Source organism: Neoarius graeffei, chromosome 3, assembly GCF_027579695.1.
Source record: "Neoarius graeffei isolate fNeoGra1 chromosome 3, fNeoGra1.pri, whole genome shotgun sequence".
NCBI lineage: Eukaryota > Metazoa > Chordata > Actinopteri > Siluriformes > Ariidae > Neoarius > Neoarius graeffei.
Genome location: NC_083571.1, coordinates 4457518 through 4472441, shown reverse-complemented (window position 1 = coordinate 4472441; position 14924 = coordinate 4457518). Strand labels below are relative to the sequence as shown.

General features: G+C 44.1%; 1 protein-coding gene across 1 annotated transcript in view; it reads left to right on the top strand.

Annotated features, from left to right (window-relative positions):
• btbd7 (BTB (POZ) domain containing 7) overlaps window positions 1-14778 on the top strand; it is an 81018-nt gene extending 66240 nt beyond the window's left edge. Inside the window, exons 5-11 of the mRNA XM_060916290.1 lie at window positions 5181-5256; window positions 5703-5863; window positions 5978-6121; window positions 6202-6391; window positions 9446-9624; window positions 9731-10123; window positions 10310-14778. Of these exons, the coding sequence (XP_060772273.1) occupies window positions 5181-5256; window positions 5703-5863; window positions 5978-6121; window positions 6202-6391; window positions 9446-9624; window positions 9731-10123; window positions 10310-10819 (1653 nt within the window). The 3' untranslated portion in view covers window positions 10820-14778. The remainder of the gene's footprint in view (window positions 1-5180; window positions 5257-5702; window positions 5864-5977; window positions 6122-6201; window positions 6392-9445; window positions 9625-9730; window positions 10124-10309) is intronic.
• Window positions 14779-14924: the final 146 nt, after the last annotated feature.

Genomic DNA, 14924 nt, shown 5'->3' with positions numbered 1-14924 from the left:
TCCGCCCAGTTGGGGGATTTCAAGTGCATTTTGGCGGATTTTGAACATATTTTGGGCTGGAAAACGTCAGGAGTATCTGGCAACACTGACCGCGAGACTGTACGCGATAGAACAAGAAAACAATATGGCTGCGCCCATTTGCTAGAAAACATGTTTTAACTCCGTTCGTGCTTTTGTTTCTAATGCGTTGAACTTAATTCAGAGCACTGCAGGAACATCAGAAAAGCAGAAGGAAAGATCAGAGAAACAAAAGCAGAGAAAACTGGAGGAAAGACAGAATGCACCCCAGAAAAGAGCATTAAACTCCTTTGCAGTGAAACCTTTCAAAAAGAGAGGTTTAAATCAAATATCTCCAGTATTTGCTGTACATATGTCTATATCTAATATTACTGAATCACTGATTTCTGCTCATATTCATGATTTTTGAAAAATGAATGTGGCTTATATTAGACTAGTACTGACATTAACTCGAAACAAAAAAATAAACAAATGAGATGAACTATAGATACTATTGTTATAACAAAATGAGTGGAATATTTAGGCAAGTATATTCTTCAAAGCTACATTTTCGTCTAATTTTTATAATTTTTTTTTGGCACTTATGTCAATGATTACAAAATATGGCATCAAATAGATACACGTTATTGTTAAATTCTGTTGCTTTTCTATGTTAAATCTATGTAAAAAATGTGTTCTATAGCATCTTTAAATGTTAAAATCTCAACAGCTTCAGGCAGCCCCCTTGACCCCTGCTGATAGTTTCTCATCTCATTATCTCTCGCCGCTTTATCCTGTTCTACAGGGTCGCGGGCGAGCTGGATCCTATCCCAGCTGACTACGGGCGAAAGGCGGGGTACACCCTGGACAAGTCGCCAGGTCATCACAGGGCTGACACATAGACACAGACAACCATTCACACTCACATTCACACCTACGCTCAATTTAGAGTCACCAGTTAACCTAACCTGCATGTCTTTGGACTGTGGGGGAAACCGGAGCACCCGGAGGAAACCCACGCGGACACGGGGAGAACATGCAAACTCCACACAGAAAGGCCCTCGCCGGCCACGGGGCTCGAACCCGGACCTTCTTGCTGTGAGGCGACAGCGCTAACCACTACACCACCGTGCCGCCCGGTGATAGTTTCTTACATTCCTCTATTTTTTTCAGTTACTGCTGGGATCTCTGTTAGGTGGTGCCATGTTGTTGTGTCCTCTATGGTCTCCTCACTACAAAATTGAAGTGACGTATCTATGGTGGCAACTTTTGAGCTGGGCGGGCAATCCATAACGTGGGTGGGAATCCAGAGGGGGGGGCGTGGGGATCATCTCCCTTGCTGATGTAGTAAAGGGAAGAGCCTATCAATGCGCCATTTTGACGTGCCATTCTCACATGTTGACAAAGGGTGGGCATAGTTTGGTTTACACATTATGACATTTCTAGCCACTGGGGCAGAGGTGGGCAAACTACGGCCCGCGGGCCACATCCGGCCCGTTGGCGTTTTTAATCTGGCCCGCGGAAGACAATCATATAAACGCGATTGAGCAGATCTATAAACTATAAGCGTCAGTGTTATCACGTAGACAGGTGTTCTAGAGATCCGTCTTTCCAGTCAGTTGTATTCACGCGAGATTACATTTGCAGAGTGGTGCAGCGTGTGCCATGGAAGTCATTCTGGCGCCCGTGCCACTGGTGATCTCGAGAACCCAGGATAAAACTTTACAGTGAGTGGCCCTAAAAAAAGAAAAGTGGACAGCGAGTGCAGGGTGTTCAATAAAGAATGGACAACTACCGTATTTTCCGGACTATACGTCGCTCCGGAGTTTAAGTCGCATCAGCCAAAAAATGCATTATGAAGACGAAAAAAACATATATACGTCGCACCGGACTATAAGTCGCACTTTTTTGAAGGGTTATTCTATCCATAGAATCTGTGATTGTATCTGATAAGCGGCGCGTGGTTACTGCGCGACTGCATTGTTTGTTTAATAAACGAACAGCTGAGCAGTGATAACGCGCCCTTTGCCCTGTAAGTAGCCTAGTCTGATTATTTTAAATATCTACTACTATCTTTAATACGATCACTATCGTTATTACTAATAGCCTATATTATAACTAATATTAGTAGCCTATTACTGATGCATTAATCAGTTTGCTTTTAGAATATTTTTACCGGTAGGGCTTATTATCGCCCCATGGCTCTTTCATCTGTGTTATTAAAGCTGTAGTCATCATCGAGGAGTGTCATTCTTCATTTTTGTCGAATTTTATTTCATCAAATCAGAGGTCAAGTAGGCTATAGGTATATCATCTCCAAAGACAGGTACGGTAGTAAAAACAACCGTCTAGTGAAAAAAAACAACCCAACAACCGCTTTTAAATCCCCTACTTAAATCCTTAAAATGAGTCATTTAACTCATGTCTTGTGTGATCTGATCTCCAATGGTGAAATAAACCGGCTGTGATGAGTACAGTCTGTTATTTTAGAAGATAAATGTAATATATAATTTAATATATAGACTAATAAAAATTAATATTTTATAATATAATATCACGACATATTACTGTCTGTAACTGTTTGTCACTAAAGCGTTTTCTAAGATCATAATGTCTGATATTATTATTATTATTATTATTTTACACACACAATAAGCGCATGTGCGTAAAGTTATAGTAAACCATCCCCCGCCTTTTTTTTTTTTTTGAGTCGCCGGACCCACCCACCTCCTACGTTCTGGGACCTCCCACTTCACAAATTAAGCACTGCCTAAAATCACTACATAACTATTTAAATAACTATAGGCCTATCATTAATAATAAAACACAGGTCAATCAAGTTTATCAAGCTGATGATTTCACTCCAAATCAGCAAATCCATTGAATTCCTCATCCTCGGTGTCGCTTCTGAACAACTCTGCCTCCAGCGGCAGATGAAGCGCCGTTTCCTCTTCTTCTGCGTGGCTGTCGTCAGACTCAGCATCAGCTCCAGTTATTCCGCGGTGAAAAAAAAAAAAAAAATGTATACGTCACACCGGAGTATAAGTCGCATGGCCAGCCGAACCATGAAAAAAAGTGCAACTTATAGTCCGAAAAATATGGTAAATATTTTTTTGCTGAAGTCCAATCAAAGGCTGTATGCCTTATTTGCAAAGAAACCGTTGCAGTTTTAAAGGAATATAACATCAAATGGCACTTTTCCTCCAAGTATGCTAATTATGCTAACAACCAGTCAGCGCAAGCACGGACGAATACAGCTCAGCGGTTGCTGAGTGAATGTGAGTATTAACTCATTTATGTCCCTGTCTGCTGTTATAGGTGTATTATGAGCAGCTGACCTTGCTTCTGCTTGTATCTGTTCCTGGACTTTTGCCTGTGGAGGTTATTCTGATCTATGAGTGGCCTTTTGGAATATGAAAACCTGTTTGGAACCTGTGTTTTGATTTTTTGAGGACTGGAAATATTTCAGTGAGTGACTTTGAACCTGAAAACCAGTTTGGAGTTTTTTGCTTTCTTGAGCTGTTTTGTTTGATTTTGTGGGCTGGATGGATCCAGTGCCAAACCACTGAACTGCAAACATGTTGGCATGGTGTGGTGCCCAAACTGTTGAACTGCAAACATTTTGGAATGGTGTGGTGCCTCTCCTACTAATGGTGGTTGGTTGGACTGGCAGGCTGGAAGTGGATGGTTAAAAAAAAAAAAACACTCAGGTGTAAATCTACGAGTTCAGTGAAATGTACAAAAATGATATGTACTGATACGTAATTTAGTTCAATTTAATGATATGCAATTTAGTTGTATGTATAAAATGATACAAATATACAAATACACTGGCATCCTACTCATCCTGGCAGCTCAAAGATGTAATTTAAGAATTAAGTGTGCTACTTTTCTTACTGTCACGTGTGTATTACTTTTCTGGATGGATCCAGTGCCAATCTATTGAACTGCAAGCATTTTTCTGCTCTGCCTTTGTTGACTGAGAACTAAAATAAATGTCAATCTGATCTGCATTTGGGTCTCTGTCAGTGAAGGCCTTACAATAACACTAAAGCTTTTCCGGTTTATGTTCGATATGTATGAATTTGGTGTTGGCCCGGCCCGCCTGACAAATTTCAAAAGTCAATGTGGCCCCTGAGCCAAAAAGTTTGCCCACCCCTGCACTGGGGTGACTTAAGAAGGTCAGAGGAACTCATTTTAATGTTAAAAAACCTCAGAAAGTGAAAATTTCATGCCATGGGACCTTTAAATTCACATTCACAACTTGTGTTTTTTTACATGCGATTATAAAGAGTTCATGTAGTTTTGTCTCAGCAGAATCTCTGCAACCTCTCTGTATTCTTCTCTCTCCCCCCTCCTCTTTCCCTCCTCTCCTCTCCTCTCTCTCCTTCTCCCAGCTAAAGCACCAGTATCGATTTTTCTCGCTTGCTAAATTGAATTTTATAATACGCCGGCATTATTCGGGGTGTGTGTGTTTGGGGTGTGTGTCCTTAATTCTCTGGCGGCTCCTGTTTTTATTCTGAAATCGATTTGAGAGTGTGATTCAGCGCAGGAGACTCCAGACTCTGGTGCTGCTTTGACCTTGACCTTCCTCTGACAGCTGTGGGTCAGAGTCCAGTCGACGTGTGAATCTGAAACTGATGCGCTTTGTGATGGACACACTGCTAATGGAAGCCCCGCCCCCTAGTAATCCCTCATCTCGAGCTGAACATAAAATCTATCAGATGGTGTTCAGCTTCACTCTCATTCGATGCGTGTGTAGTTAACGTTGGTTATGGCCTTTTCCACTGCAGGGTGCCGATCGATATTCTTTTGGTACCAGCAGTTCCTTTTCCACGACAGCTGGTCGTCATAGCGACTTTGCATGAAACTGCTGTGACATCATCATCAGTGTGACACACACAGGAGCATCTTTATTATTATTATTATTATTTTTACTATTAATACTACTACTCGTGTGCGTGTTGTGTTTCTTTCGTACGCTCCAGCAGAAAAGTGTAAATCTGACTGGATGTTGTGCCAGATCTGTAGCTGCAATGGCAGTGCACACCTTGTCTTCTTTGATAGTGTGTAGGAGGTTTTATAGGCGTTCTTCACCAACTCGAGCTGCACCTCACTGCTCGAGTCGAGTTCCTTCTGAATTTAAAAATAAAGATGTGTGTGTGTGTGTCTGCCTCCTACAGGCCAGTGAGCAGGACGTCCTGAAGTACGTGGTGAAATGGGGAGAACACCAGCTCATCAGGAGGATGGCCGATCGAGGTGACTGGAACACACACACACACTGTGATCTAACACACTCTAATGACACACTATAATGAGTTCTGTGTTCCACCCAGAAGAGCACGGCTTCCGTTTTGAATCATTTCCCCGTGTCCCCTCTGGATCTTTCATTAGAGCTCTGGGTATAAATCTACATCTGGATTTCTGTAAAGCTGCTTTGTTAAACGTGCTGCACAGTTAACTAAGGACTAACACACAGATATACAATAATAATCCATGGTGGTGTGTAACAAGTTAGTTCCTGTTGTCACTTGTGTTATAGCAGCTGTAAACAGTCGTTCCCTCACCAGCGTCGTTTTATTCTCTTCTCAGATTAATAAGACCTGAATAAAATGACGTGTTGGTAAGAAAGCACTGATGAACGCTGAAGGAATGCTTTCGCTCAACCATACATTCTCATCTCCGTGTGTGTGTGTGTGCTGCAGAGCCCAACCTGCTGAGCGGCACGGCCCACAGTGTGAATAAGCGTGGAGTGAAGAGGCGGGATCTGGATGTAGAGGAGCTGAAGGAGATCCTGTCCCCTCTGCTGCCTTGTGTGCGAACTGAACACATTCTGCCCACCAACAGTGAGGTTCTCTCCGACACGGTGAGTGGGACGGTGTGACGGGTGCGCAGCAGGCGTGATCAATCATCAGACGCGTGTGTGAACCTTTCCATGTATATATATATATGTGTGTGTGTGTGTGTGTGTTCTTGATAGCTGAAGCGAGGTCTGATCAGCACACCTCCGTCAGACATGATCCCCATGGTGGAGGGAGGAAAAGCCAACGCCTGGCTGAGGCAGAAGAGCGCCGGCATCTACGTACGCCCTCGCCTCTTCACTCCATACGTGGACGAGGCCAAGGTACACACAACACATCTAAGAGAGAGAGGAGTCTCACATACATGGTCTTGTAATTAAAACCGTGTGTGTGTGTGTGTTAGGCCGTCCTGGATGAGATGATGGTGGAGCAGACGGACCTCGTGAGGCTGCGCATGGTGCGCATGTCCAACGTTCCCGACACTCTTTACATGGTCAATAATGCCGTACCCCAGTGCTGTCACATGATCAACCACCAGCAAATGGCTGGCAGCCAAACGGCCCCGCCCTCAGTGGTGGCCAATGAGATACCAGGTGGGTGGAGCTCACATGTGCCATTTTCCATTTGGACCAATCCAGAATCAGATGTACAAAGAGTACAAAGCCTTCAAAAATATCATGTTTTTCTTTCATTTCTTCATTACTTTCCAATAGTCAGATTACCTATTCACTTTCTCTCTCTCTGTCCCATTACACCTCTGTCTGTCTCTCTCTCTCTCTCTCTCTCTTTGTCCAATTATGTACACACACACACTTTCTTTTTCTGTCCCATTACACCTGTCTGTCTGTCTCTCTTTCTTTGTCCAATTATGTACACACACACTCCCTCTTTCTTTTTCTGTCCCATTACACCTCCGTCTGTCTGTTTCTCTCTCTTTGTCCCGTTATGTACACTCTTTCTCTCTCTTTCTTTGTCCAATTATGTGTACACTCTCTCTCTCTTTCTGTCCCATTACACCTGTCTGTCTCTCTCTCTCTTTTTTCTGTCCTGTTACCCCCCCCCCCCCCCCCCCCCCCCCCCCAAACTGAGCCCCTTAGTAATCCAGTTAATGTTAGCAGTATTAAAATCATAAGACATGGGGCGTTTCTAGATTTGCATATTTATGCATATTCATACACCCTGGGGGTGGCACGGTGGTGTAGTGGTTAGCGCTGTGGCCTCACAGCAAGAAGGTCCGGGTTCGAGCCCCGTGGCCGGCGAGGGCCTTTCTGTGCGGAGTTTGCATGTTCTCCCCGTGTCCGCGTGGGTTTCCTCCGGGTGCTCCGGTTTCCCCCACAGTCCAAAGACATGCAGGTTAGGTTAACTGGTGACTCTAAATTGAGCGTAGGTGTGAATGTGAGTGTGAATGGTTGTCTGTGTCTATGTGTCAGCCCTGTGATGACCTGGCGACTTGTCCAGGGTGTACCCCGCCTTTCACCCGTAGTCAGCTGGGATAGGCTCCAGCTCGCCCGCGACCCTGTAGAACAGGATAAAGCGGCTACAGATAATGAGATGAGATGAGACATACCCTGGCATCCTTTTTTTAACGCTTCATTATTATTTTTATATTATTTGTTCAAATTTAAATATTTTTATTGCCGTTAAGTAAATAAATGTAAAAATAGACATTTCCCAAGATCTTTAGCTGCCCTAATGTGGTATTATTATTATTATTAAAAGCTACTGAAGATGGGGAGGATTTCCTTGTGTATTTGTTTTTGATATTGTTCCAGATGGGGAATTTTTGGTGTGAGTGTTTTGTTCCCACACAGTCGTGTGTGTGTGTTTGGTAGCAGTGCTGTGGGTGGGTATGTGGGAGGAAGAACAGCCCGGGTTCCTTGGTGAGCTCGGTCGTGATCGTGGGTGGTAAATTCATCACCAAACTGACCTCACAGAGTTCTCACTTCTCACGAGGTTCAGCAGAGCTTCGGGGTCGGAACACTGTATTTTATTTTATAAAGTCATTCCCTGGAATAGAGTTTTTAATAGATTTTTAAAAAATAGGCATTTGTGGTTTTCCTGAGGTCTCACTCCATCCAGCTGTCTGTTCTGTCCTGTCTCTTTTAGTGAAAACAAACTGTACGAAATCAACCCTGCCATCAAAAAGGCAAACCAGACGGGATCAAGTGGCGTGTAGCAGGCGTCGGATTGGGCATTCGAGGCGCACTCATGGTTTTTATTATTGAATAACGGGTGAAGAACCATCATCATGCCATTTTTATAAGACCTGGTTGACAGCCAGGCACGTTTTACTCTGCTGTCGTGGTCTAAACACCACAAGGGAACGTTTTGGATAACGTGTTTAAGAAGGTGCCACGACGGACAGTGTTAGAATTTGTCACGTGCGTTTTTAAAGCAGCTCATGTAGTTATTAATTAATTATGTAAACTTATTTGTTTTCATTATTTATTTATAAAGTAACTATGATACCTTTTTTAGAAATGTTCTTGCTATGATTTAGCCTCAGGTGCTGACAGGCATAAAAAAAATATATCACTCACTCCTGTCTCTTGTAGTGTTCTTAATTCTATTTTATTAATGCGATTTCAATTTAATTTGATTTAAAGTCCTATGCAGCACCCCAGCTGTACACACGGTCCTCTGTTTTATTTTATTTTTCACTCTAGACTGAAGACATTTGGGTTTGAGATCAAAAGATGAATGAGACAGTAGATCAGCTTATTGTCAGCTTTCATTTCCTGATGTTTACATCGAGACGGGTTACAGTTTAGAACTTGGCACCTTTTGGAGCGAGCAGAAGTACTGGAACAGGTAGCGTTAAAATAAACAACGCTCATTATCATATGACCCGTACGGACCTGCGTGCGCATGTTCTTAATAAAGCCATGTGACTGGGCAGATACGGATTATTGAATCCGGTCCGGAAAAAACCATATGCGGCACCGGACCCGTTTCCCTCGCTTCCGCTGTTTTCGTTTTGCTCCAAATTTTGTTTATACAAGGACAAGAAGAAGAAAACACCGTAAAAAAAAAAAAAAAAGTACGACATGAACATTTTAAAAAGATTTCCTCCTGCTGAAGTTAAGGAGGAAAGAGACTTTTATAACAGTCGTCCCTTCGAAGGAGCTCGGCAGCTTGCTATGGTGTTTCTACACACAAGCGAAGAAAAAAGGAAATTGACTACGAGCCTGACACTTTGTCTTCCTTTTTGCAAAGTATTCAACACTATCTTGACAACGGTAAGATAAACACCCTGAAAGACGAAGACTTGTAAAAAGTCTAGAGGAGTCCTGAAGTCAAAAAAGGTCATGTGATAAAATGCTTATTGACTGATTTAGACGGGAAAATATTTCAGCATGACTTCGAGCCAAATGTTTTCCTGTCTCGCCCAGACTAACTCCGTTAATAAGTGCGTAATAATTCTTCCGGGATGCTGATGAGTGGTTTACATCTTGTAGTACGGTCTCTATATTTCTGCTCTTGAAGTCGTCGTCTTCCTTGATCTGGTGGATTGTAGGACCTTCACCCTGGAGGAGGTTATTGTCACTGTTGGAGTTTTATTTCCACACAGATATATTTCATAAAATGATTATAAATGCAGTATCGGGGTTTGTGTGCTGATTGATTCAAACCTGTGTGTGCGTTAGTTCCCAGGCTGGCGGTGGTGAAAGAGATGATTCGGCGGCTGCATGAGCTGCGGCACACGGAGCAGGTCCAGCGCGCGTACGCCCTGAACTGTGGCGAAGGAGCGACGGTCAGTTACGAGCTCCAGATCCGAGTCCTCCGGGAGTTCGGTTTACCTGATGGAGCTGCAGAACTGCTTCAGGTACCACACCTCAGACCTGTCACACAGTGCGACACTCAAAATCCTGCTCCCTAGTGGACAGAACCTTTAATGCGTCACCCCGTTTGTTGTGCGTTTTCTCTCTCAGAACCCGCACAAGTTCTTCCCTGACGAGCGTTTCGGAGACGAGAGCCCGGTGCTGGCCCTGCGTCCGTCCGCTCGCTGTCGGGTTAACAGCACTCCGGCTGCAGAGAGCATGTTCACAGACCTGCAGGCCGTGATGGGCCTCCATCCGCCCCTGCCTCCTCCGCCGCCGCCGTACCACCCGCCCACCACGCAGCAGATCCGGAACGGCTGGAGGCCCCGCGTGCCCACCCATCAGCCCTCGCGCTCCTTCTCCTACCCCTGTAATCACTCACTGCTCCACACACAGACCTCCTCCAAAATGGGCAGTCCCATTTACCCAGCCACGGGGGTCAAGGCCGTGCCTCCGGACTGTACCAACCCCCAGGGGAGGAGCCTAAACCCAAACAAGAAAGGGGTGAGTACAAGGAGGCAGTTTATGGGCGTAAAGATGGTAGATTGTTCCGGAGCTTGTTGCCATGGTAGCCAGTCTGACAACTCCCTCCCCCTTTATACTGTGTTATGCAGATATTTAAGCATTAGTGTTCATCACACACCTCAATGAACTAAAGAGCGAGTTTCCTGTAACTGTTCTCTCTCTCAGAATATGGAGCCGGTCATCAACGAGTTCATGCCGGACATCGCCATGGGCGTATCTGCCATGAGTCTGAAGGATCGCCGCCTTCCTGAGGTCACCATGGAGGTAGAAGGTCACGACCCTCGTCCTTTGGTCTCCACGGTCCCGCCGATCTCTCAGTGTTTCTCCGGCCGCCACCCGCACTCCTCTTCGTCACGCAAGAGACACGCGGCCGAGCCCAAACCGGACGCGCCGCAGCACACGCACTTCCCCGACCTGTACGAGCTATACACGCACGGCCGCGCCGACGCCGCGCACAGGCTCCACCTCGCCCTGGGGGCTCAGGCCAACCAGAGAGCGCCGCCTAAAGGAGAGACGGACCTGACGTGCGGCCTGAGTCCCGACACAGAACCCTACGACGAGTGGAACCTCAGCCGAAGGGTCACCGGCGCCGCTGCAGCGGAAGACGGAGGAGGAGGGCGAGAGCGCAGGTCACCTAACAAACACGAATACCTGTACAGGAAGTCCGCACTATGACCCTGGAGAGACTGAAGAAGGCTTTAAGGCACAAAGTCACAGATTTAAAGCCTCGGGTTTGATCTTGTCCACATTTTTATTTTGAATATTTAAACGCCCTCATTAAGGGCACTGAAGCTAAAACTCACTCGGGTTACTGACAATCAGCGTAGAAATGAAATTTCACCGAGTTCCCACCAAACTGCGTCATGATGCAGAATCATCACTGTGCGCTCCCAATACATTCGTTTATCTCTAACTTCGAGTTAACACACTAGCAGAGAGACAGAGAGAAATATATATTTATACAGATGTATTATGCATTTATCTTTGCTTATAAATAAAAACGTCCAGGCAATAAGTCACCTCATCCAAACATCAAACATTAATGATGTGACACGTTTAAACACCAGCGCTGCGTTCATGACCAAGTGGGAGCTAGGAAGCAGAACTCCGTCGCTGAAGATTTTTTTTTTTTAAATCCACTTGGACAGACCTGCTAGCCTTCTCGTATTCTTTACGTTTTAACATCACTGCGATGATGATTTTACCGCTCAAAAATATGCAAAAAGACTCCACGTGAATCGAATGACTGACCGCACCCAATGCTCTCTGGAAGCTCCGCCCACACCTCGGTTTGAAAGATGCGATTTTTTCATTAACGTCAAATAAAATCTGTGGCACACATTTCATTTTACGTCTTAGGGGTTGTCTTTTTTTTTTTTTGGTGCGCAAAGTAAGAAATATATCACGATGCTTTAAGACACGATATTCAGGCTTCCGAACAAACCGCGTTTAAAGGTAATGAATACACCTGTAGAAATGAGTTTGACGTTACGTGTATTTAAATAGCATGTACAAAAATACTTTACATACGAAATTTATAAAAAATTTAGCCTTTTTTTTTAAAGAAATCTGCTTTTGTAATTTATTTAAAAAAAAAAAAATTATATCAAACAATTTATCGTCATGTAATGTCACGATAACGGTTATATCGCCCAGCTCTGAAACAGATTTAAGTCATTTGAAATTACGAGGTAGGAATACGAGTTTCGGTGATCCCTCTCAGTTGGAGAATCGCTGCTCAAGGATCACTGAATAAAGCTTTTGTTATAAATAAATAAAGCACTAAACACAAAGCCCAGGCGCTTTTTTTTTTTTTTTTTTTTTTGGACCAGTCGAGGATGTGTTGAGATTAGAAACTATAATCCCAGTTGTCATGAACGCAGCAGATACAGTTTTAAAGCTGCTCACACCTCGGCGTGTTCCTCTTCTGTCGTTCTTCAGGTTTATGGCTGTAACAAAGCTGCCTGCTTTCTTTATTAACAGCAGTTCATTCTTTCGTCGTCTGCCTTTCGGTCTCTGTGTACATCTCTATCGTTACACTCTTATCCTCTCATCACCATCCCTGGACGTGAACTCGTATCTGTCTCCGCGTTGGCATTTTATTATCCTTATTATTGCTGTTTGAGTACCGCAGCGTTTTACCTCGCACTCGAACATCCTGCATTAACGCGAGATCTCGCATCGCCATCGCTAGCAGCCTGACCACCGCCTCAGATTCCTCTTTTCCTATCCTTTGTGAGCAAAAAGGATAATCTCCGTGATGCAGTCGCTGATGCGTGATATATGCAGCTTTATACTGTTTATGCCATGTTTCATGGTACTGTAACGTTACAGTCTTCGACGACGCTCACCTGTGCAAGCTGGAATCAGGGATCTGTCTCATCTCCTCTCGTTTAGCCCAGTCCAGTGCTGAATGCAGTATTTTCTGCCTGTACGTTTAAATCAGTGTTTTTATTATAACCCGCTTATTTTTTTGGTAAAGCTGCGACGCCTCGATGATCAGACGCTACACCTCTACCTCTGTTTCATCTCTGTCCTCATTTCTGTGTTGTCGAACTTGATCGTTTCAGGTTTTCAGAATTTATTCGTTTTTTCTTTAAAACACCTGCATCAGGTGAGAAACGAAAGTTCAGCAATTTCAAAACACCCACACGTACATTTCCATCTAACCGAGTGACACGGAGCCGCCGCTTCATTTTCATTTGAATGAAGTTTTCTCATTTCTATGCAAACTAGCTGCAACGCTGTAAAGAAGTGACGAATCCGAATGATTCCTCAGACCGGACGTTCCTCATAACTTCGTTAGTTCTGCAAAACCTGTAGGAAAAACGTTTGGAGGAAAGGAAGCGGAGATCGTGTTAGCAGCGAGCTAATCTGAGAATGACGTAGCGTAAATCAGTCGAACAGGCCACACCCACAAGAGACTACAAACTGAACTGTGAACAGATTCACACACGATTTGATCGTAAATCGAATGCTGCGTTCTCGAAAACGTCCAATCGGAAAAACTCATAATTCCTACTCGTAATTAAGTCTGCTCCGACGTGGAGGCCCATTTGAAGCCGGTTCTGTTTGCTTTGAGATCACTAATTACGAGTACACTTATAGTTTTAATCGCTATAATCCATTTCGTAAATAAACAGAGCTCTGATCAGCTTTTCCTTCCACCTGTTACTCTGTTCAGTCGAGATTAGGGCAAAATCCTTGTTTGGGTATTTACTAGACGTTTTCTTTAAAGGTGCAATATGTGATTTTTTTTCCTTACGTCTACAAATAACGTGGAGGATTTGTTGAACAGTGGATTAAGGCATGGTTTTAGCAAAAGTGTATGAAGTCACACTTCCTGTCAGTCAGGAATCATTCAAATGTCAAACCCACCTGACTGTTAGAGACCTAATTGGGGGGGGGATGACTCTTACCTCATGCACGTTTAAATACAAACAAGCTTTAAAAACGACTTGTATGTAATACGTCACAATCATTTCTAAACCCTGGGTATCGGATCCAAACCTAAAAGCTTATCTGTACTGTGTGTAGAGCGGAGAACGTCCTCCAAAAGAGAAACACAGAACAAACCCATTCCTGTAGTGCTACAGCTCTGTCTCAGTTTAACATCTCACCCAAAACCGCTTGGTTTATCGACCGTCCGCATTTCAGACTGAATACTAAACTCGTTGTGCAGCTCGCTTTCTTTACAGCGTGTCTAGAACCCGCATAATGTCCTCTGTGTGTGTGTGACCTTACAGAGCTGTCGCTTTACTCACATGCTGCTATGAACTCTTAAGGGCTTGTCTTAGCAAAAACAAGGATAGAAATCATGTGTGAGAGAGAGAAGAGCAGTCAGTGTGAATGCCTTTAGGGGGCAGTGATGAGTTCCAGTGCTCACTGAAGCAAAGGAACCCAAGTCTCATTGTCGTCCTGATGTTGGCCAATCAGCAGCTTCTCTTTAATTACACGCCTTATTTCTTTCATGCCCCATCCATTGTCTCCCAGCTGATGTGTGTGTTAGACCTGAAGTTGGCTCGTTATTAGCGGTTAAATGAAAAGAATTCTGTGCTACATTTCAGATTTAACTCCGCCCATGTCTCTGCACAGCTGGGCTAAATGAAGGTCAGCGAGAGGGACGGGAACACACACATTCTGGTGTAAACTCTGATCCCCGCGTGTCCTGCGTCAGCTTTGTCAGAGATGATATCCGAGTGCCTTCATGCCCGAGGCCGGGCGTGTCCTCTTCCTCCTCCCCTCCCCCTTCTCTGTCTTATGCAAGCCATTTCTACAAGCCTGTGTCCCTGTACGACTGGAGCCCAGGCTCTTGGCTACAAAGACACTCATTTTGTTTGGGTTTCCTCTTTTTGTTTATTCAAAGAATATTTTTCAAGATTTTTGGTACCTTTGAAGAGAAGCCTTGCCGTTCTGACGTGTGTAAAGATTTATAAATAAATATCTATCTATAGATGATATGATTGGGTGTGTATATATATATATATATATATACATACCAGGAGCAAAGCTTTTTCTTTTACATTCTTGTACGGACTTCATGTGAGAAGTGTCTATTTTTCTACTCTTCTCTGCGCCGGGGTGTAACGGAGATCTATCTGCAGTTAGACGGAAATAAACGGCTTTGACACAAACGCGTCTCTCTCTTCTGTTGTACATACTTCACTTTTTTGTAAATAAATTATTGAGGAAGGAGGCAGGGCTATACCCAAGCTCAGTTTGTGATGTCACTAAATCAAGTAAAACTCCACAGCTCTGGACCAATCACTTCCAAGATGAA